The sequence below is a fragment of the Mastigoproctus giganteus genome, chromosome 10 (assembly GCF_048544385.1).
Source record: "Mastigoproctus giganteus isolate SK-2022 chromosome 10, ASM4854438v1, whole genome shotgun sequence".
Taxonomy (NCBI): domain Eukaryota; kingdom Metazoa; phylum Arthropoda; class Arachnida; order Uropygi; family Thelyphonidae; genus Mastigoproctus; species Mastigoproctus giganteus.
The window spans coordinates 221,000,981-221,026,423 of NC_143584.1; the positions used below are offsets into that span (position 1 = coordinate 221,000,981).

Here is a 25,443-nt window from a genome sequence, read left to right on the forward strand (position 1 = left end):
AATAGGAGGAATATTATCCACAGGATATAAAAGTAAAGATGTAAAGCACAAATTTACACTCTATTACCTTATCAAAATTAAATGATACGTGAAAATCGAAAGAATATTTTACACAGATTAGCAAAATAAAAATAAATTTGCACTTACATCCATAGTTTAATTAATACTGTAATATGTACATACTAACTAATCAATATTTCTGTTCACTGACATTTTTGGGTTGTAAATTTTAAAACAATAAAAAAGATAAGCAATCAATAACAAAGAACATGGCACGCACAAATTGCAACTAACACGATACACTCAAGTGAGATATGAAATAACAAGTTTATGAAGCTTAAAAATAGGAATGAAGAGAAGCTTCTAAAAATTTATTTATGTTTTTTATATGATTGAAGATTTCATGGAAGGGGAAACACATTTCACCATAATAATGTAAAAACCCACAGACTTCCAGCTATCGGTATTATCATAAATGCAATAAGATCGAATTTACTACCGATTATAATAGATTACACTAACAGAAAAGCCCGATAAACTGGAAACTGTTTTTATTGTTTTATGGTAGTGACCTCAAGAAATGTGCTTTAGAAAAATATCATTCAAAATAGTATTAGTAATGGCCATATGATGCAAGGAAGCCTAAGGCTTATGCTAATCAGCCAAAAAAGGGGTAAAACAATAATAAAGTTAAATAATAAAAGAAAAGGAAGTAGACAACCTATGCATTTCCTTCCTCCCATACGTAACTATCCAGCTGACCTTTGAATAGCCCTAAACTGTCAGCCTCAACCACCCAGGTAACTTATTCCAGTAATTTATAAGTTGCTGGCTAAAATAAAACTTCCTGCAATCCAGTCTAAACTTCTACTCTTGTAACTTGAATTTATGGCTCCTGGTTCTAGAATCATTTATAACCATGGAAATTTCATCCTTATTTATTTTACTTTTGCCACTCAGAGCTTTAAACACCTCAATCAAGTCTGCTCTAAGGTGCCTAGTGTCCAAGCTGTGCAACCCACATATTCAGTTTTTCCTCATACGGATGCACTTTTGCCAATCTCACCAGATGAGTTACCCATCTTTGGACCCTTTCAAGAAGCTTGATGTCTTTTTTTAGGTGCAGTCTCTATACTTGAACACAGTATTCCAAGTGCGGTCTAATAATAGCCTTATATAATGGGATTATGACATCCTTATCTCTACTAGCAAATGTTCGATAAATCACCGATAGGACACCATGGGCCTTCCTTCCAATGTGTCTACAATACTCGGAGAACTTCATGTCTGACCATATTGTATCTCCCAAGTCCCTTTCTTCCACTACTGATTTTAGTTCAACTCCACCAAGTGTATGTTATTTTGGGGGTTACTGTTCTCTGGGTGTAAGATCTTGCATTTTGCTGAATTAAAGTATAGCTTTCACTTTTCTGACCATCTCTGAAGTCTATCTAGGTTACTCTGAAGAAGCTCTGCTTTGTGGTGATCACTAACTAATCTACTGATCTTTACATCATCTGCAAATTTTGAAGTCACGCCCTCTATCCCTTCATCGATGTCATTTAAGAAAATCAGAAACAACAGTGGTCCCAATACTGATCCGTGGGAACCCTGCTTCTTACATTAGCATTAGTAGAGGCATATGATGCAAGAAAGCAAGCTTATGCAGCATCAGCCAAAAAAAAAAAAAAAAAAACCTTCCACTTCACCCCTCCGTTCGTTCGAAATACCTGTCCAGCTGAGCCTTAAATTTATTTAGGCTATCAACTTCCACAACAAGGGATGGAAGTCTGTTCCACCAACCAACTACCCGCTGGCTAAAGGCAAATTACCGCACATCTATCCTACATCTCTCTTTCCTCAATTCGAATTTATGCCCTCTTAGGTGATTATTCTGAGCGAGAGGCAGTATCCCATCAGCATTGAGCATGCTCAAACCATTCAAGGCTTTGTCCACCTCGCTGGTGCCTAGTCTCCAGACACTGTAATTTGCAAAACTTAAGCCTTTCTTCATAAAAGCAAACCCTTCGTTCCGTTCATTAACCTTGTTGCCCTTCTCTGTACTCGTTCCAGCAGCTGTACATCTTTCTTGAAATAACCCAATCTGAAGCCATCCTGCTATCCATTTAAGGATTTTACCCATGATTCCAACCTGTTCCAGCTTATAAAGTAACCTTTCATGTAGTTACTTTATAAGCTGGAATTAATTCTTATAACTGAACATATGATAACAATGAAAGTATATTGCATTTTTAATGATTTGAATTGGTTTTTTGAAATTTGATTCTATAAAGCAGCTGATTCTATGAATCAATGATTACGTTAACTGGCAACTATTAATTTCACCTTATGATGGTGGCTTACGAGTGTATCTGACCAGACCACATGATCTTTTCTCTCAGCCAATAGCAGCATTTGTAAACATGTTGGCCATGTGTTTCATTTTTGCATCCTTTAGTTGAAGTAATTTTTCGTTGAAAAATGCAAAGAATTCAAAGTTCCAGTTGTTTTGGGTTTTATAGATTATTCAAAAGCATTGAACACAATGCTTTTGAATAATCAAAATTCATGGATTGTGTTCAATATGAGAAATGATGTGAAACAACGAGTAATGTGGGATTCTCAATCCACATAATTCAGCTGATTAAGACTAATTTTTTGTGTTGTGCATTAATTAATATGTATAATTTCTTATAAAAATCACCTTTTAGAGAGATAAATAGCTTAGTTATTTAGCAAAAATTTCGACTTCTGAGGTCTTGGAACGAATTACCAAAAAACAATGTGTTATTGGGTTTGCATTGTGATATTTTCACGATACGATGGTGTCTCTGGAATGGATTAATATCATAAAGTGGAGATCCAAGTACTGTTTACATTCCACTCACAGATTGCTCCTCAGTTGCAGCTAATAATCTCCAATAAAATTTAAATTGTAACTCTGACATGGTGCTACCTGTACTACGTATATATTTCAATATACTGGACTTCTCCTAAATCTTACGATGGTGTCTCTGGAATGGATTAATATCATAAAGTGGAGATCCAATGTACTGTTTACATTCCACTCACAGATTGCTCCTCAGTTGCAGCTAATAATCTCCAATAAAATTTAAATTGTAACTCTGACATGGTGCTACCTGTACTACGTATGTATTTTAATATACTGGACTTCTCCTAAATCTTTGAAAATAAAAAGATATTGGATCCATCAGTGTTTATGTACTACGTATATAAACACTGATGGATCCAATATCTTTTTATTTTCAAAGATTTAGGAGAAGTCCAGTTGGCCTGCCCCCCTAAAATTCACTCATGCACACCTTCTCATTGTTAACAGTGCTGTTACAACTAAATTGTAACAGCACTGTTAACAATGGGCTATGTATTTTTTGTGGTAAAGTACAAATTTTAATCATGGAATGTTATTATATTGGCTATTTACCTTAACCACACTACCCCTAAACTAACACACTTTACACTTTACTTTACCCCTAAACAGGTTATTAACAAAATACATATCACAGCCTTAATACAAAACTTTTGCAGAGGATATAAGGAATATCTTCTTTTACAACTTTTTTAAATATAAGCAATGCAGAATTGGAATTTGGGGAGTACAATGTGTACAGAAAGGATAAACACGGTAGGAAGGGAGGAGGGGTTATGCTGTTAGTTAAGAAACATAAAATCTAAGGAAGTGCATCCAGTTGACATAGATGGACAGTGCAATGTTGAATCAGTTTGGTGTGACATAAGCACAGGGAAAGCAAAAATGCAAGTAGAAGTGTGTTATAGGCCTAATGACTCTGATGAGTACATTGAACAACTGTACAGAGAAATAGTGGGCCAGTAAATTAGAATGTCTTATAGTGGGAATTTTAACTTCCCACATATTGACTGGAACTATGTGGATTGTTCACTCACACACTAGCAAGATTTTTGTGGATTTATTGGATAATTGTTTTCTACAGCAGCATGTTTGAGAGACAACCAGAGAGGATAATAGTCTTGATCTGATTATCAGTAGTGATTATTCGTGCATTAAAAATTTGCAGATAAAGGAACCACTAGGTGGCAGTGATCACGGTGTACTGATGTGGGATTTACTTAAATATATAACTGCCATCAGGGGTAAAGGGAAGGGTTTTTGTTTTCATAAAAGTGACTACAGTGGTCTCAGACAGTTTTTAAATTCTATACAGTGGGGCTTAGAGGGGAACAGGCATTCTATGTGTTATCAGACACTCAGTCTAAAACACTGATGGATCCAATATCTTTTTATTTTCAAAGATTTAGGAGAAGTCCAGTTAGCCTGCCCCTCTAAAATTCACTCATGCACACCTTCTCAATGGTAATCCCTGTTACATCACTTAGGTCGCAACAAACGTGTAGAGTGGTTCTCTTCAAGACTCCTGGTCAGTGCGAAGAGGAAAAGACCAAACCCTCCAGCACATAACAGCATGATGAAACAAATAGCCCTCAGTCCCCAGCAGTTTTCACTCCCCCCTCTTATGGCACCGAGAGGATCAGAGTGGAAGCAGAGGGTGCTAAGAATCTCTGGGTACGACCAGACTGCCATGCACAGAAACTGAACTGGGCCTATTACAACGTAAGATCGTTCATCGGCGAAGACAGAATATTAGAGCTGGGAAAGGAATTAGAAAATGTGAATTGGAATATCATTGGTTTGGCTGAAACAAGAAGAAGAAATGAATCACTTATAAGTTTATCAGGTGTAAATCTGCTGTACACTGATTGAAACAATGAAAGGAGCGAAGGTGGAGTTGGCTTTCTGGTTCATAAAGATATAAAAAACAACTTTTCGGAATTCAAATGTACATCACCAAGGGTGTCAAGACTACTACTCAGGATTTCTAAGAGGTACAAGCTAAAGGTTATAATGATTTATGCACCAATATCGAACCATGATGATGAAGAGATTGAAGAAATGTACACCAAAATTGGGAGTCTTCTAGATGAGCAGAAAACCCACTACACTAGAAAAAGCACAGAAGGGGGAACTATAGGAAACTTTGAAATTGGTGAAAGAAATGAAAGAGGTGAAAGACTTGTGGAATTTTCAGAATCTCGAGGAATGTCAGTAATGAACACTTTTTTTCAAGAAAAGGGTGAACAGAAAGTGGACATGAAAGAGCCGAAATGGGACCAACTGATGATACCAACAGCAAATTCTAAATGGAATTCATTCAAGGAATTAATCATGCAAGCTGCTAGGCTTTTGGTAGCAACCAAGAAATACTGTTCAAGGTTTATGCCTAAGTGGATGTCATATGAACTATAACCCAGGGACTCACATCTGGTGAGTATAGTCTTGGCACACCCAGGGTCCTGAGCTGGCTATCATCAATTTTCGCTTTTTTGGTGATTCCCTTCTACTTTTGACTCTCTCTCTCTCTCTCTCACTCTCAGGGTAACTTGGGAATTTGTTTTTGGCTGGTGCAGCATAAGCCTTAGGCTTCCTTGCACTATATAGCTAATAATAATAATAATAATAATAAGACTCCTGGAAGAGAAGAAAAATGCACGGGATGCATATAAATTATCAGGCAACACAGAAACCTATGGAAGATATACGCTAGTCTGTAATCAAGTCACAAAGGAGGTTAGGCAAGCAAAGGCAGATCATGAGAAAACTTTGGCAAAGGATAGAAAGAAAAACAGCAAAGACTTCTTTACTTATGTAAACTTTAGAAGGAATGGGTCGAATCAGATTGGTCCATTTGATATCGATGGTTTGAGTGTTGATCCTGCTCAGGTAGCTGACAAACTGAATGAGAATATTGCATCTAAATTCACACGTGAGGAATTCTGTAGAGAAGTGGAGACCAGAAGTTTATCAAACTCTAACAGGGAGCCATATGATTTTGTAATAACTGAGAGCAGAGTGGAGGAGAAATTGTTTGAAGTTAAATATAAGAAAGACACCTGAGGTGGATAGGATCTATCCAGTTATATTACAGGAGGCAGCAAAGGAAGTAAGCAAATGTTTAGCCATAATTATGAGAGCATCCTTAGATTCAGAGGAGGTCCCCATGGACTGGAGATATGCAAATCTCCAATTCACAAAGGGGTGATCAAAGGGTGACATGAGTAATTTCTGTTCTGATGAAAATAATGGAGTCACTAGTTAAAGAAGCATTGCAGGATCATCTAGGCAAGACTGTAGGTATAATTCAGACACAGCATGGGTTTGTTAAGGGAAGTCTTGTCTGACCATTAGGTACTACGATGTTGTCACAAAGGAACTGAATGCAAAAAATAATTTTGTTATCATATACTTGGATATCAGGAAAGTTCTTGATACTGTTGCACGTGGAAGACTGCTGTTCAAATTGGAGCAGTGTGGCATTAAGGGCAAGTTGCTGCTATGATTAAGGGGATAGTTGATTGGAGAAGAGAGTAGTAATCAATGGACACTGCTCTTCATGGACTAATGTTATTAGTGCAGTCAGCCATGGTTCAGTGTTGGACCCATTGTTGTTTTGTATATTTATCAATGATACTGATGAAGATATATCAGGCTTAATGTCCAGGTTTTCATACAATATGAAAGTTGGCAGGATTGTTAATTTCGGTATGATACAGATCTAGAAAAGTTGGGCAGATGGGCTGAGAGGGAGCAACTGAATTTTAACATTGACAAATGCAAAGTACTGCATATGGGTCCATACTGCATATCTGTGCTGAATAAGGCAAATGTTGGAAGTGATCATAGAATGGTAAGATGCACACTTGATATAGATGTAAGAAAAGAAAGGAAAAAACTGACTCGAGTAAATAATACGAAGTTCTTTGAGGTAACAGAAGAGGAGAAAAAGCAGTATGTACTGGAACTTAAGAACAAGTTTGAGCTTCTGCAGATTGCTCGACCAAGATATTGATGAGGAATATAACAATGTTGATAAAGCCCAAGAAACTTATAGGTAAAAAGAAATCGAAAGAAGAAAAAATTAGTCAAGAAACACTTGTCATGATGAACCGCAGATGACAAATGAAGAGCAAGATAAACACTGACAAGGAGAAAATTGAGTATACTGAGTTATGCAAAGCCATTAGAAAGAGACTCAGAGAGGACATAAGAAGATTTAATGCAAGAAAAGTACAACGAGCATTAAGGAAAAACAAAGGACTTAAGTCAGCAGCCATGAGCAGTAATACAAAGGGGGATCGAAGGGTGACACGAGTAATTACAGACCAGTTAGTTTAACTTCTGTTCCGGGTAAAATAATGGAGTCGCTGGTTAAAGATGCATTGCAGGATCATCTAGACAAGACTGCAGCAATAATTCAGACACAGCATGGGTTTGTTAAGGGAAAGTCTGGTCTGACAAATTTGATAGGATATTATGATGTGGTTACAAAGGAACTGGATGCAAAAAATAATTTTGATATCATATATTTGGATTTCAGGAAAGCTTTTGACACTGTTGTGCATGGAAGACTTTTGTACAAATTGGAGCAGAATGGTATTAAGGGTAAGTTGCTACAATGGATAAAAGGATGGTTAAGTGCGAGAAGACAGAGGGTGGTAATCAATGGGTGCTGCTCTTCTTGGACTAATGTTATTAGTGGAGTCCCACAGTGTTCGGTGTTGGGTCCACTGTTGTTTTGTATATTTATCAATGATATTGATGAAGGTATATCAGGCTTAATGTCGAAGTTTGCAGATGATACAAAGGTTGGCAGGGTTGTTAATGATAGTAATGGCAGTGTGCTACTGCAACAGGATCTAGATAATTTGGGCAGATGGGCTAAGAAGTGGCAACTGAAGTTTAACCTTGACAAATGCAAAGTACTGCATATGGGTAGAAGTAACCCCAGAGAAACGTACCAACTGTGTGGTACTACACTTAAGGTGGTAGAAAATGAAAAAGACCTGGGAGTAATTGTGCAGGCAGATATGAAGTTTTCTGAGCAATGCAGACAGGCTGCCAGGGCAGGTCATGGGGTTTTGTTAATGATATATAGGAATTTTGCTAGCAGGGAAAAGGAGGTGATTATCCCTCTGTATACGGCAATGGTCAGGCCACGCCTTGAGTACTGCGTACAGGTCTGGAGGCCTCATTTTAGGAAGGATGTAGATTTATTTGAGCGTGTACAGAGAAGGGCAACAAGATTTGTGAGGGGGGAACGAAGGGATCCTCTTATCAAGAGAGGATTAAGTTCTGCAAATTGCAGTGGCTGGAGACTAGGCACCTGCGCGGTGATCTGATTGAGGTGTATAAGGCCTTGAATGGGTTGAGCACACTGAATTCTGATGGGATCCTTCCACTTGTTCAGATTACGAACCTAAGGGGGCATAAATTAAAATTAAGAAAGGACAGATGTAGAATAGATGTGCGGAAATTTGCCTTTAGCCAGCGGGTGGTTAATTGCTGGAACAAACTTCCATCTGTCGTTGTGTAAGTTGATAGGTTGAATAAATTTAAGGAGGAACTGGACAGGCATTTGGAGGGAATGGTGTGATTTTTTTTTTGGCTGATGCTGCATAAGCTCATACATTTGCTTTCTTGCATCACATGCCACTACTACTACAGAAAGACAAATGATACGGAAACTGAAGAATAGCGATGGTGTACTTATAAATAGCAGAGAAGGCATAATTCAAATAGCGGAAGACTACTATAGAAAAATTATACAAAGAGCAAGGGGATGATGCCAGCAGTGGGGAAGATGGATCGCAAATTAGTAACACATATGACACCCAATATCCTTCCTGATGAGGTAGAACATGCATTGAAGAAAATGAAGAATCAGAAAGCCTTGGGAGAAAATGAAGTTACTGTAGAGTTGTTAAAATTGGGAGAAAGAGACATGACACAAAAACTGGCAAGACTCTTTGCAAAATGCATTAGAAAAGGTGTGACGCCTAAGGAGTGGAATAATGCAATCATAGTTTTGCTACATAAAAAGGAGATAAATCAGAAAGAGGAAATTATAGACCAATTAGTTTGTTATCCCACATCTACAAGTTGTTCACAAGGGTCATTACTAACAGATTAGAAAGAATACTTGATGAGAATCAACTGAAAGAGCAAGCTGGCTTTAGGACAGGATTCTCAACTATGGATCACCTTCATGTAATATCATAGCTAATGGAGAAAGCAAATGAATATAAAGCACCATTATGCCTGGCATTTGTGGATTATGGAAAGGCATTTGACTCCATACAGCATAAGGCAATGTTCTGGCACTGGAAAGACAAGGCATGGATACCCCATATATTATGATTTTGAAGAAATATATGAGAATGCTATCTCCTTTATTAGACTAGACAAAGACAGTAGCAAATTTAAAATTGGGAAAGGAGCTTGACAAGGAGAGACAATATCTCCTAAGTTGTTTACTGCTGCCCTTGAGGAAGCTTTCAGAAGATTAGACTGGTCGCAGAAAGGAGTCAATGTGAATGGAGAGTACCTAAACCATTTATGATTTGCAGATAACATTGTGGTCATAAGCCACAATCCCAAAGAATTAGAGGAAAATCTTAATCAGTTATACAGGGTTAGTAAGAATTTTGGACTAAAGATGAACATGGCTAAAGCAAAAGTAATGATGAACAAGTATGCCACAGAAAGGGATATAATGATTGAAGGAGCAGTAATTGAAAAGGTGGAGTTATATACTTATATGGGAGAAGTCATTAGCTGTAATAATGATAAATGGCTGGAAGTCAAGAGACGAATAAAGTTTAGATGGATAGCATTCAGGAAGTATGGTTCACATACTGAGGAGCAATATCCCAATCTGAAACATAAAATAATGAACCAATATATACTCCCCACCATGACTTGTGGAAGTGAAACTTAGGCACTCACCAAAAGAATGGAAGAGAAGCTGAGAACTACACAGCGAAGAATGGAATGAATTATATTGGGAATCAGACTGTTAGATAAGAAGAGAAACACATGGATTAGGCAGCAAACTCAAGTAAAGGACATTCTTATCAAAACTAAAGAACTAAAATGGTCTTGGGCAGGACACATAGCTCGAAGACATTATGACAGATGGACTAAGAAAATAACAGAATGGTACCCAAGAGGAGCTAGAAGGAAACCTGGAAGACAAAGGCGGAGATGGATAGATGAAATTCATGAGTTTTTGGGTAGTAAATGGATGGCCAGTGCTCAAAACAGAAGGAACCGGAAAGTTGCTGGAGAGGCCTTCATCCTGCACTGGATTTAAAATGGCTGATGATGATGATGAACCCCAGAGTAACATACCAATTCTACAGTACTGTACTCAGGGTAGTGGAGAATGAAAAAGACCTGTGGGTAATTGCCGTCACATATGAAGTTTTCAGAGCAGTGCAGACTGGCTGCCAGAGCGGCTCGTGGGGTCTTGTCAAAGATATACAGGAACTTTTATAGCAGGGATAAGGGGATGATTATCCCTTTGTATAAGGCAATGGTCAGGCCACACCTTGAGTACTGCATGTAGGTCTGGAAGCCTCATTTTAGGAAAGATGTGGGGCTGCTGGAATTGGTGAGAGGAACAAAATCTTAAGTTTTGAAAATAATTTTCAATATAATAATTTAATAATTTTGAAAATAATACCTTGAATGGTTTGAACCAGCTTAATGCCGACGGGATTCTTCCTCTTTCTCAGATTATGTACCAGGGGGGACATAAATTCAAATTGAGGAAAGACAGTTGTAGAATAGATGTGCGGAAATTTTCCTTTAGGTAACAGTGGTTGATTGCTGGGACAAACTTCCATCTGATAGCCTAAATAAATTGAAGTTGAATAAATCTGATAGTTTAAATAAATCTGAAGTTGATAGCCTAAATAAATTGAAGGAAGAACTGGAGAAACGCTTGGAGCAAATGGATGGGTGAAATGTGAATTTTTTTTTTTTTGGGCTTATGCTGTATGAGCTTGCTTTCTTGCATCATATGCGTATACTAATGCTAAAGGTCTTATTCACAGAAATAGGAGATTGTGACCTTCATAACCCCATGGGCTCACATCTGATGAGTATGGGCTTGGCACACCCAGAGTCCTGAGCTGGATATCATCATTCTTCTCTTTTTTGGTGATTTCCCTCCCTTCTCTCTCTCTCTCTCTCTCTCTCTCTCTCTCATGGTAACTCAGAAATTTTTTTTCTTTTGGCTGGTGCAGCAAAAGCCTCGGGCTTCCTTGCACCATATGGCTAATAATAATAAATAAAATAATAGCTGAAACAAATATTGACACAAAGTTTGTCCAACGTTTATGCTATGGACACAAACTTTATCATTTTTACAATTAAATTTTTCTTTAATAGTGAAGATTTTCTTATATTTGAAGAGGATTTCTCTGAGTTTGTTTTTTTTTTTTTTTTTCTTGATCATAGTAAGAATTTTGATTGCAACCTGAGCATGTGTTTACATCTGGTTTAATTAACTTTGACATGGTTCCAGGTAGTAATCTCATTTTCCTAGCTATTGCCTTTTGTTTACAGAGATGATTTTAATGAATTTAGTTTTAGACAGCCTTGCATGGCTGACCATATCTAGTGCATTCATGTATTTTTTGGATGTACTGCATCTTATAATAGTGAGATAGACAAATCTGATAATTCCCAATGACTGGAGCAATTTGAAAATATTGGATGAAGACTGCTCTTGATTTGCACACCTCTATAACAGCTGTTCTCTTTCCTTTGTCACCTCACTTCATGTTAGCCTGTACAAAGAGAGCAATAGAATCATTAGTGATTATTCTGGTATGTATCACACATTGATACACTCATGAGCCAAAACATTATGTCCACAAGTAGACACATCCTACAGCACCTGGGAATGATGTCACCAACCAGTGCACCATATACAGGGTGTATTATAAAACTTGTGGGACCCACTTCAGGGATGGCTTTAGGATCTAAAAACAAAAAAGTTCATGTAAAAATAGGTCTGAATTTACTGAGTCGCAGCCATTTTTGTGTTCCGGCAATTCTTTTCACAAACTGAGTTAGCATAGCTGGCTCCATTCAACTGTTTACAAAAAATGCTCAATTTCTCATAGAGGACCTTCCTGATATTTATGTAAACAAGACCCCATAGTGTTCTTTGAGTGATTTCAGTTATTTCTCATGAAAAGCATTCTACATTTGGATCTTGTTACTAACATTTTGATATTGTGCATTTGCTATGCTTATTCACATCGATAGATGGAAAACATGCATCTCATGTATGGACTTGCTAGATGCAATGCAGCTGAGGCAAGATGTCTGTATGCAGAAAAACTTCCTTAACTGTCATGTATCAAATAAAATGACCTTTCATTTTATACACGAATGCCTTGCAGAAACCAGTTCATTAAAAAAATGAGTTTCGGGTGGTGGTAGACCCATCAGCACACCAGAACATCAAATCTGATAGACACCTGTTCCACCTGGAACTTTTAAGCAGGTGAGGAGGTCTGTGATGAGGTGTTTGCAGGCTTGTATACAAGCACATGTTAGTTATTTTGTGCATTTCCTGTGAACGTAAGCAGCTAGTTGCTGGAACACAAAAATGGCTGTAACTTGCAAACAAGGCAATCAGATCTATATTTACACAAACTTTTTTTTTTTTATAATTTTTACGTCCTAAATGCATGCCTGAAATAGGTCCCACATGTTATAGTACACCCTGTATATAGTGACAGCAGAGTAGTGCCTGTCAGTTCATCAGTACAAAGTCCATGCAATGGGGAAAGGGAAGGTCGTGGTGGATTTTGAACAGGAGTGATTTGCAGTGCCAGGAAGGTAGGGCCAGCATCTCAGCAACACAGGCATTGTTGACTGTTCAAGGGCCGCCATAGTGAAGTGTGGTGGGAATGGTCTTAAGAGGGACACACAACCATTTAATATGCCAGGATGGGGAGACTGCCATTGATTGACAGTTGAGATGAATGGCGCTTGGTACATGCTGTCTGGGACAACAGGTGACTCGTGAACCCTCAATTAATGGCCGACCACAACCAGGGTACACAGAGAAACATTTATGGTCACCAACAATAACTAGCTTTCTTGCATCATTTGCCATTATTACTACTACCATCCAGCAAACACGCTTTTGGATTGGCCTACTGAGTAGATGACCTGTTCCTGTACCTATGTTGTTGACCGTCATCAACACCTCCACTTGCAGTGGGGACAGGAGCACTGTTCCTGGACATTGGGCAACTGGAAAAGGGTCACCTGATCTGATGAATCAAGGTTCAAAGCTCCATCATGCTTGTGGACAGGTGCATATTTGATGGTGAGCAAGTGAACATCTGCAACCAGTCCATGCATGTATTCTCTAGAATGGATAGATGAAAACATCTATTCATCCTAGGCTGGGGGATATTTTCATAGGCAACCTTGAGGGTTCCCTCATCACCAGATCCTACTTCGGCATTGTTTCAGACCAAAATTAGCCCTATATGGTGACCCTGTATGTAGATGGCACTGGACTGTTTCAACAAGAGCAACCCTTGTGTCACAAGGGCTGTATGGTTTGAGGAATGGTTTGAGGATTATGGTCCAAGCATTGACCATGTATCCAGATGGCAGTGGACTCTTTCAACAAGATATGCCTTAGCATTAGTAGAGGCATATGAGGCAAAAAAAGCAAGCTTATGCAGCATCAGCCAAAAAACTTCCATTTCACCCCTCCATTCGTTCCAAATGCCTGTCCAGCTCAGCTTTAAATTTATTTAGGCTATCAACTTCCACAACAAAAGATGGAAGTCTGTTCCACCAATCAACTACTCGCTGACTAAACGCAAATTTCTGCACATCTATTCTACAACTGTCTTTTCTCAATTTGAATCTGTGCCCCCTCAGATTCTTAATCTGAGCAAGAGGAAGAATCCCATCAACATTCAACTTGCTCAACCCATTCAGGGCCTTATACACCTCAATCAGATCACCTTGCAGGTGCCTACTCTCCAGGCACTGCAATTTTCAGAACTTAAGCCTTTCTTGTAAGAGCACCCCTTTGTTCCTCCAACCAATTTTGTTACCCTTCTTTGTACTCGTTCTAGCAACTCTACATCCTTCCTAAAATGAGGCCTCCAGACTTGTACATAGTACTCTAAGTGTGGCCTGACCATTGCCTTGTATAACGGGATAATCACTTCGATATCACTGTTAGCAAAATTCCTATATATCATTGACAAGACAAGGCTCCGTGACCTGCCCTGGCAGCCCGTCTGCACTGCTCAACAAACTTCATATTTGATTGCACAATTACCCCCAGGTCTTTTTCACTTTCCACTTCCCTGAGTGTAGTACCACATGGTAAGTTTCTCTTCGGTTATTGCAAGAGCTTCACAAGAGCTGCATAATGTCCAAGGATCATGTCCAAGCATTTTGTGTGCTCTGCTGGCTGACAAATTCTTCCAACATCAATCCCATCATACATTTGTGGGATGTGGTGGAAAGCAGCATTTGCCAGTCCATGCCAGTGCCTTGCTCCATTGCCCAACTCTGGGACATCCTTCTGTCCAGCTGGTCCAGGATACCCGAGGACACCTTCTACAGTGTGATGAAGTCGATTCCATGCCAGGTGCAATTGGTTATTATGGCAAAAGGCAGCCCAACATGCTGTTAAGTAGGTGGTCATAATGTTTTGACTCCTCAGTGTATGTTGTAATTATTTTTTTTTTACTTAATCCATTTGGCCATTTGGTATATGTTTATACTTATACTTTTACATCTATATGTCTAATCAGGTGCATTTTTTAATGCTTGAAATTTTTGCCTATTCAGTTATATTTTTCTTAATCATTACTGTATTCTTTGTCACTTAGATATGGAGATACAGCAGAACTCCTGGTTGAAGAAATTCTTCAGGCTGGACAGATGCCCATGAGTTCTTGTATACAAGAAGTACTAAGCCAAATCATAGAAGCAAAGCCAAAATGTATTCAGTCTGTTATTAATGTATTATCTAGAAACAACATTTATTTATATTAAACTGGAATAAAAAAAACAAACTGGTTTTGCATACTTGCCTGCCTAAATTGATGTGAAAAAATAATGATGAAAGAACATAAAAGAATAATTTCAGTGGAATAAAATAAGTTAGGAAATATATGCATTGCATTACACTTCAGGTGCATTTGAATTATTTCTTTAAATTATTATTATTATTTTTTTTTATGGATTAAATTTTGAAATGAACCGTTTTTACACCGTGTGTATATTGCAAAATTGGTTTAATTATTAAGTGCTCTGACCTAATTCCTAAACTTATTACAAAGATAACATTTCAGTATCCTTGCTGAAACCCATCATCAGACCATACAGGACTTAATTCTATTAGGAGACTCCATTGTCAGGGAAACGGGAAATATTTTTTGTAATAAGGATCGGTGGACTAGAACCAGGATATGTCTGCTCAGAGCAACTATTAATGATGTCACCAACAGACTGTCAGATTTTAAGGGGGGTAAAGAGAATATTATTATTCATGTGGGGACTAATGACATAAAGCATACACGATCTGATGATTTGTTAGACAAATTTAGGACCATGCTGAAGAAATGCCGCGAGTTAGGTTACAATTGTCTATGTGTCTGCAATTCTGCCCAGGCACGATAGGAGAAATTATATGCTGAAAGCCTTGTGGATTAACTCAAGACTTGAAAGACTCTGCAGGGCTGTTGGTAGGAAATTTATATCAGCTTGGCGTGCACTTGTAGGTAGACGGAATCTGTTTTTTAGGGATGGGATACATTTAAACAAAGGTGGTGCAAGAGTTTTTGCCAGTACTATTGAGGATATCTTAAAGGTTCAGGGAAACTGCTAGTTTGGGGGGACAAGGGTAATATAGATACACATTTATCTGATAATACTGGTCAAAGTAATGCTTACACATACCTCAAGAGTTCTTGTTTGTTACTGCAACAGATCATATTACAAAATGTTCTCAGGGCAGTAACGTTTCAAATTAGCAGGTAGCTAATGCCAGGGAAGCAAGCTTAAATAACTTTAAGGGCTGTGTCAGAAGTGTCATCAATAAAATGAGTGAATTCGAACTGCTGGTTAGGACAAGTAACACTGACATAATAGGGCTTACGCAAACATGGTGCCACCCAGAGATAGGGGATGATGAGTTTTAGTACCATATGTATAATGTATTTAGGAAGGACAGGGAAGATAGAAGGGGTGGTGGGATCATACTTCATATCAAAAAGCAGACTGAGTGCAAAGATAGCTTTCCCGGATTCAGATGTTTCGCATGCTAGTATAGAATCTGTATGGTGTGAGATAGTTGGAAGCAAATGTATAGTGAGGGTGGGAGTAATCTGCAGGCCAGGTGATTCTGATGATTATGATGAGAGCCTCTACATGCAAATGGAATGGGCAAGTAAGCATCAATGTCTTATCATGGGTGATTTTAATGTGCCTCTAATTGATTGGAGCAAATGGGAAGGAAACTCCACATGGGGGACAAAATTTTTAAATCAGCTAGATGATTTTTATTTGTACCAACATGTCAGGGAAAGTTATCTTGTTATCTGGTTTTTAGGAGCATTAGCAACTAAGACCATATTGTTCCGGGGATATGCGGTGATCATTCCCTGACCTTTCCGCATCCTCCGTATTTGGTGGTCATGGGCTCGAGCCCCAGTCTAATCAAGAAGCATGTGCTGCGCACTGCCGCTTCTGTCCACCTGGCTACAGAGACGCCCTATCAGAGAAAGTACTAGGGGAACAGAATATTCTATACGTCATTATGACCCATGAACCAGATGGCATAATAGGGCTGACAGTACAGGAACCAGTAGCAGGAAGTGATCACGAAGTTCTATGGTGGACAATGAAGAGAGAGAAGTAGCAGTAGTTAAAGGCAAAGAAATAGGTTTTAATTTCAGAAAAGAAAATTATGATGCCTTAAGGTGCTACATGGCTTCTGTTAACTGGGTAGATATTGCACAGAGAAAGAATACAATTGAATTGTGGTATACATTTAAAACATTAATCACAGAAGCCTTGAATGCATACATACCATTAAAAAAAATACTCCACGAGAAAGATTCCAAGTTGGATGAATAAGGAAGTTGCTATATTACTTGAGCAGAAAAAGACGGCATGGAAAAGTTACAGAGCAATAAAAAGCCTATAACAGCTACAAACTGATCTGTAATAGTGCCACAGAAAAGGTTAGGCTGGCAAAGGCAGATTGAGAAATCACTGGCAAAGAGATCAAAGAGTGGGGATAAGGATTTCTTCACATATATAGACAAACCATATCTGACTGTATTGGGTCATATGTAATGGGCATAGGATAGTATTAAATACCCCTGCTGAAGTTGCAGATGAACTCAACAGTTACTTTGCATCGATATTTACAGAAGAAAAACCCTTTATGTCAATGAGAAATTATGGGAGTGAAATTGAAAAAAATGTAATTAATGATGTTGAAATTTCATATGCTTACTTAATGAAAAAACTTTTGAGCCTACAGGCCAGTAAGACTCTTGGGGTTGATGGCATATACCCTATAATCTTAAGGGAGACAGCAAGTGAATGCATTAAACCATTGAGGCTAATTATGAGAGCATCACTGGATTCGGGAGTGATTCTGTTGGATTTGAAAAGTGCCAATGTATCTCTAATACATAAGGGCAGTTCTAAGAGTGAAGCGGGAAATTACCAGATGGTCAGTCTAACGTCAGTATTAGGAAAAATCATGGAGACAATTTTTTGGCAGGTGCAGCATAAGCCATAGGCTTCCTTGCACTGTGGCCATTGCTAATACTAAAATAAGGGGAAAAAGGGCAAATTTAAATTTGTGCTATGTTCCCCTTATTTTAGTCCTTTTAGTACTTAAACTAATTTTGCATTATCCACGTGGTAAAAGAGTGGTTCATTTCAAAAAAATTAATTCTCTTGCACTGCTCTGCATTAATGTGTACCTGTAATCTTGGGCTATTATGTGTACCTTTGATCTCTAGCACTGTTCTGCACTTGCCCCATGCCATACAATACTATAGGATTGCAAAGTATATTTCAGTGCAGTAGTTGAAATTAAACAAAATTCATATGCTTTTCTGTGCTCAGTTTCAATCACATATAGATCATTTTACCATCTGCCAGCTGGTGAGAAGCCAGAGTGTAGTAGAGTTTTGAAATTGCTTTCCTGGTAATGTCTCAGATTTTTAAATATATAGCAGATTTGTCTTTTATGAATGCTGTATGACTGAAAAAAGATATCAGCAACTTAGGCAGAGCCATAGATAACAGTATTTACCCCTCAATTGATATAAGCCCAAACCTTAATGTCAAAAATTCAGCCCTCAGTCTTCAGTGGAAGAAAATATCTCTCCATGATTGAAATCAAACACAGAAAAGCATATGAATTTTATTTTATAATCTCAATTATTTATTTAAAAAAATGTGCAATTCTATTTGTTTGGTTTTACAAAATTTAAAATGACTAATATTGACAAATTTTACATGCCTGTAAATGTTATAATCCTATTAATAAAATATTTCTTTTATCATTAACTCCTCTCCCTACAAATTTGTGGGAGGTGAAATTTATGATAAAAAACAATATTTTATTAATGGAATTATATAATATTTCTGTTAAATGTACAAGTTGCAATTCAAACTGGAGTTCTCTCTCACTACTGTATGGAATGTTTATAACTATTAATTTGAAATGCTACTCTGGAATGTATGATTCTTCTGTATACATTCTTGTTGCCTTTCATTTTTCTCAGTTCTGTTTTGACATGAATAAATGTAATGCGTAGATCTGTTTAGCAAAAAGATCAGAAAACTGATGAAGGAATGGAATATAAAAATGCACTGATGGCTATGTATTTATTATTTATTTATTAAACTTGGCAGGCCTAGCCAACTTTCCTGGCAACTCCGCCATCTATATAAAATGCCGTAAAAATAATTTATGTAATACATATAATACACACTACCACTGGTTGGTTAAAATTTCTGTGCTTAAACTAATTTTAAAATCTTACACAATCTTAAAATTCTCTCAGACCAGGGATCTGCTATCTGCATACTGACATTACTCAAAACAGAAAGTGTTCATGTCCTGATATGTACATTCCTGATAAGGCCACTAGTTCCATTTAAGTCATTGCATCATAAGGGGATGCTGCAACCAATAGTTGGTACCATACAGAAGAAGGAAAGAACAGTCCAGCTTGAACCATTGCATCACGAGTAGATCTTTTAGATCATGTGTAGTTACATAAAGAAAAGAATAAGTGAATCAATCTACAACACTATAGGATGCTTACTATGATGCTTGCAGCAGAGCAGGATAATATAAATAAAATACTACACAGGAATCACTGCATCACAATGAGATATAAAAGAGAACAATGCACTTTTTATGGGACACAGCAGAAATCCCCACTCTTCACATTGTTTTCCTCAGCACTCTCAATGAGGTTGTGTCATCAGCTAAGGCACAGTGTGGAGACAGGAGACACACAAATTTTCCGACCTTAAACTCACAAGGAACGTTTGGTGTCATTAGGCTTAGACAAAAGTCATCTTTGGGATGATCCTTTTTGTATCCTACCATGCTTGTCTGTCGCAACTTCAGCAGAAGCTCAATAAGGAGCAGTAAGACGTCCATTGTATGTATTGAAGAACACTAAACAGTTCTGTCCTAGTTCTACTCAGTAGAAGCGCAGATTGAAACAATGGACATGATGTACTATGAACAGAATGTATTAATGGATGGTGCATCACTAGAAAATTAGCAATTGTTTTCATATTGCCAGTTGATTTCATATCTAATTTTACTCAATTAAAACACAGACTGAAATTATAGACAGTGTACTGTGGACAGACTGTATCAACAGACAACCCATCACTACACAATTAGCCAGTGCAAAATTAATCAATAAGCAAAATAAGCATGTGCTTAGGGCACCAAGGGAAAGGGGGCATGCAGCTATCATGCCAACTTTAACCCTTTCACTGCCACACTCCACTTTAGTTGATTTTTTTGTATTGTTCTTGCCTGCCATGTTCGACTTTTCTCCGCATTTTTTAAAAAAAAATCACTCGTCTTGATTCTGAAAGTTAAACAAAATCTACTCTCAATTAGTGTATCTATTACAAATTTAAAATAGTAGCTTTCACAAGTTTCATGTGTATTTTTTTAACATTTATTCTTCTATAATTTTCAGACACAAGATGTCTGGTAATTGCTCTATGTGACTGTTCTCCACCTTCCCCATATCATTTTTACCTGTTATTGTAATTGCAGTTATATTCAGAGAGTATTGATTTTTACTGTACTGTATTTTTCTTATTTGAGAGTTTTAAGTAGTGCAAAAAAGAGAAAACTGACTATAAAGAATCAACAAAAGAAAAAATCTTTAGATTTATGGCCAAGACTGGAAAGCTGACTGATTTCTTCACAAAATGTACACATCCTGATCTTTCAAATCTCTGCCATAAGAAGCTACTTGTACTGTATCTTACTATGACAAGATTGACGATGAACCTCCACATCTGTCAATACCACTTGGTCAAATTAGCATTAGCAAAGGCACATGATGCAAGAAAACAAGCTTATATAGCATCAGCAAAAAAAAAAAAAAAAAAAACCTTATTTCACCCATCCACTCACTCCAAATGTTTGTGAAGTTCTGCCTTGAATCTATTTAAGCTATCAACTTCTACAATGACAGATGGAAGTTTCTTCCAGCAATCAACCACCCGCTGGCTAAAGGCAAATTTCCACACATCTTTCCATCTTTAACCATCTTTCCTCAATTTGAATTTATGCCCTCTCAGGCGATTATTCTGAGCAAAAAGAAAAATCCCATCCGCATTGAGCATGCTCAAACCATTCAAGGCTTTATACACCTCAATCAGATCACCTCGCAGGTGCCTAGTCTCCAAACACTGTAATTTGCAAAACTTAAGCCTTTCTTCATAAGAGCAACCCTTTGGTCCATTCACTAATCTTGTTGCCCTTCTCTGTACTCGTTCCAACAACTCTACATCCTTCTTAAAATGAGACCTCCAGACCCGTATACAGTACTCAAGGTGTGGCCTGACCATTGCCTTATACAAGGGGATAATCACTTCCTTATCCCTTCTAGAAAAATTCCTGTATATCATTGACAAGACACCATGAGCTATCTTGCAGACCGTCTGCACTGCTCAGAAAACTTCATGCTGACCGGGCTAGCCAGGTGGGTAAAGTGCCTGCCTGGCAACCCAAAGGTCGCAGGTTCGAATTCCACCTCGGGCTTGGATCAGAGTAAAATGCAAAAACTTTGGGTGGTGCATTATGGCCACAGAAGCCGATGTGCCAACTAACAAAAAGAAAACTTCAAATCTGTCTCCACAATTACCCCCAGGTCCTTTTCATTCTCTACCACTGTCAGTGTGGTACCACAGAGTTGATACGTTACTCTGGGATTACTGCTTCCCATATATAGTACTTTACATTTGTCAATGTTGAACTTCATTTGCCACCTCTCAGCCCATCTGCTCAACTATTCTAGATCCTGTTGCAGTAGTGTACTGTCATTAGTGTCATTAACAACCCTGCCAACCTTCATATCGTCTGCAAACTTGGACATTAAGCCTGATATACCATCATCTATATCATTTATAAATACAGAAAACAACAATGGACCCAACACTGAACCCTGAGGGACTCCACTAATAACATTAGTCCACGAAGAGCAGTGTCCATTGATTACCACTCTGTCTTCTCCCACTCAACCACCCCTTTATCCATAGCAGCAATTTGCCTCCAATGCCACACTGCTCCAATTTGTGCAACAGTCTTCCATGTGCAACAGTATCAAAAGCCTTTCAGATCCAAATATATAATATCAAAGTTATTCCCTGCATCCAATTTTTTTTTTAACTGCATCATAGTATCCAATCAAATTGGTCAGGCAAGACTTTCCCTTAACAAACCCATGCTGTGTCCGAGCTATAACTGAAGTCTTGTCCAGATGATCGTGCAATGCTTCTTTAACCAGTGCCTCCATTAATTTCCCTGGAACAGAAGTTAAACTAACAGGTTTGTAATTACCTGGTTGAATGTAATTACCTGGTTGTAATTACCTGGCTGAGAGAATGTCTGGTTGTCACAGACATTCTCTCAGATATGCCAGACAAGCTGTTCTTGCTACCTGGGAGTCTAAAACGCTGATGGAACTGATATTCGGGTGACACTCAAGTCAAAGTGGACCCAATTTCGGCGAAGTCCGGACGGTCTATGACAGCCAAATCCTCTGCTTGCACCTTCACGATGGTGGGACTGTTAGTAATCCTGGGTATAACCTTCATGCACAAGTACATGGTGGGTGACCACCCAGGTGTGAACCAACGTAAGCAGGGGTCGAGGTGTGGCGCCCACACCACATGGAGGAACGCCGCCCCTCTATGTTACCAGGCAGTACTAGGTGGTAGATGACTCTCATCAACCGGCGAAATACCACCACTTTGCTTATTGGAGGCTTGAAGTGGTGGAACCCATGTTTAGTCTCCAGAGCTAAGTTCCGGCCAACCCTTCCCTATCTCTTCCATCATGCAGTATGATTGATGATTTTTGAGGTTATGATGAATGTCGTGGCGAGATCCAATATTCCTTACATTTCGAGGGTACAGCTCTAAAACGGTGTTCGCAGGCCGGCTGCTAGTTAGTACACCGGACTGAACCTATTGGTAACTCTCTAGGAAGCTTCCGGATCAGCTAGTGTATAATCTTGCTACCTCTACTCTGCCAGATAGTGACTGGAGGGAGTCCGAGTAGTGTGTATGCGGGGAGCATTGTCGAGGCCACGTTATGTCAAGGATCTGGGTATATTCTTACCACATGTACGCCATATCCAAAAATTTCATTACTTGATACAGCATGTCCCACCCACTTTTTCTTACTATTGAATACACCATGAATTGTCAAAATAATAGAGCAAGCTTATCTGCGAAAAGATCTAAACCTCCCAAGGACTTCCTAATTCATTTCACAAATATACGTGGTCTCAATTCTAATCTCAACGATGTCCATTCCCACTTGCAGTCTTCCAAACCCCATGTACTTTTTCTGACTGAATCTCAGTTATCAGTTGATTCAACTACTGCTCATCTCAGATGTCCAAATTATTTGCTGTATGATTCCTTTCGCCTCCAAGGCGGTACTTGTGCATATGTCCGTTCTGATATTCCCTGTCAGAGACTTGGCAATTTGGAATCTCCTCTCTTTGATCTTCTCTGGCTTAAAATCTCTCTACCTCATTGTGTAAAATTCATCTGTTGTCTCTACCGTTCTCCCAACTCCACTAATCACTTGGAGCTCTTTGACTTCCTCTCTTTGCAACTTGACTTTCTCCAGTCCAACTTTCCTAACAGTGAGGTAATTTTCCTTGGTGATTTTAACGTTCACAACTCCAGCTGGCTTCCGTCTAGTCACACCGACCCAGCAGGTCGAGATGCTGAGGCTTTTGCAATTACTAATGACCTAGCACAGATTGTTCATTTACCTACAAGAATACCGGACAATCCTAATCATACAGCCAATACGCTTGATCTTTTTCTCACAAACAACCCTTCTAAGTACAAGGTTGAAGTGAGAGGTCCTTTAGGCACTTCAGATCACAACTTGGTGATTGCCTCTTCTCCAATGGAACCTTTATCTCATGGCTATTCCCAACCTCGTATTGTTTGGCATTACAAGAATACAAAATGGGATGACCTGCGAGACTTCTTTTCTTCTTTTCCTTGGTCTGATTACTGTTTCAAAACTTCTGATGTCAACGTTTGCTCAGATCGTGTCAGTGAAATTATTCTTGCAGGAATGGAATCCTTTATCCCACACTCCACTTTAAAATCTCGTCCTTTATCTAAACCTTGGTTTTCCAATAAATGTGCTAAGGCTGTCCAAGAGAAGAACGTTGCATATCGTAATTGGCTTGTTTCTAATTCTTCAGTTTCATTTTCTGCCTACACCAAAGCTCGCAACAATTGTAAAGCAGTTATTAATCAGTCCAAACTAGAGTTTGAACAGGCTAAGAGTAGAAAACTTGCTTCTTGCCCTAATGGTAGCTGAGCATTCTGGTCTCTTGCCAAAGCTATTGGCCGCAACTTTTGCCCATCTCTGCTCCCACCTCTGTCCAAACCAGATGGTTCTGTTGTCACTTCAGCCAAGGATAAAGCTGACCTGCTAGCATCCCATTTTTCTTTGAGCTCATGTATTAATGATCTTGGTAAAACACCTCCCACCATTCCTAACACGCTCCATTCAATGCCTCCTGTGGTCTTCCGTCAAAAGGATATCAGAAGGATTTTGATGAATCTTGATGCTAAGAAAGCTCCAGGTCCTGATGGTATTTCTCCACTTGTCCTCAAAACCTGTGCTCCTGAACTCACTCCTATTCTTTGCCGCCTTTTCTCACTTTCTTATTCCAAAGGTGTTTTTCCTTCTGCTTGGAAATTTGCTCATATCCAGCCAGTTCCTAAAAAGGGTGACAAATCCCTCCCATCCAATTATCGTCCCATTGCAATTACTTCTACTCTTTCTAAAGTAATGGAGAAATCGATTAACCGCCAACTCTTAAACTACCTAGAAACCTTCCGTCTGATCAACGATCGCCAGTATGGATTCCGTCAGTGTCGATCCACTGGTGATATTCTGGCTTATGTTACCCATTTATGGACTAATTCAATGGAAAGGTTCGGTGAAACACAAGTAGTTGCTCTTGACATCTCAAAGGCTTTTGATCGTGTTTGGCATAAAGGTCTTCTAAACAAGCTTCCATCTTATGGTTTGCCAACTGTTTTTAGTAATTGGTTATCCAGTTTTCTCTCTGATCGCTCACTGAGGGTGATGGTAGATGGCTCTCTGTCTTCTAACTTCTCCACTAATGCCGGTGTCCCCCAAGGTTCGGTTCTTTCCCCCACTCTTTTCCTCTTGTATATCAATGACCTTCTTCCATTGACTGGAAATCCTATCCATAGTTTTGCCGATGATAGCACATTGCATTCAACTTTCCATTTTGAGAAACCTTGTCCAGCTCAATCAGCTTCAAGTTCTCGAAAATCTGCTGCCAATTCCTTAAATGCCGATCTTCAGGTAATTCTCCAGTGGGGCAAAGACAACTTAGTTGATTTCAACCCTTCTAAAACTCAATCTTGTGTTATATCTCGCAAAAAGGATTCTTCTGCTCCTATGCTTATCTTTAGTGACACTCCGATTTCTAGGCAAAATGATATATCTCTTTTGGGGATTACCCTGACTTCTAATCTCTCTTGGCACAAGCACATTACAAATATTGCTTCCTCTGCATCTAAAAAACTTGTTTTCTCTTTCGCTCTCGGCGTTACTTTTCTCCCAAACAGCTGCTCACTCTGTATAAATCGCAAATCCGCCCTGCCATGGAATATTGTTCCCACATCTGGGGAGGTGCCCCCAAAACCTCTCTCAGGCTTCTTGATTCCATTCA

At 38.7% G+C, this 25,443-nt stretch overlaps 1 protein-coding gene across 1 annotated transcript in view; it reads left to right on the forward strand.

Moving 5' to 3' along the window:
• The window catches only part of LOC150079950 (DNA-directed RNA polymerase III subunit RPC3-like), a 92,437-nt gene that overhangs the window by 16,371 nt on the left and 50,623 nt on the right, over positions 1-25,443 (forward strand). Inside the window, exon 3 of the mRNA XM_090383287.1 lies at positions 14,788-14,900. Within this exon, the coding sequence (XP_090239413.1) occupies positions 14,788-14,900 (113 nt within the window). The remainder of the gene's footprint in view (positions 1-14,787; positions 14,901-25,443) is intronic.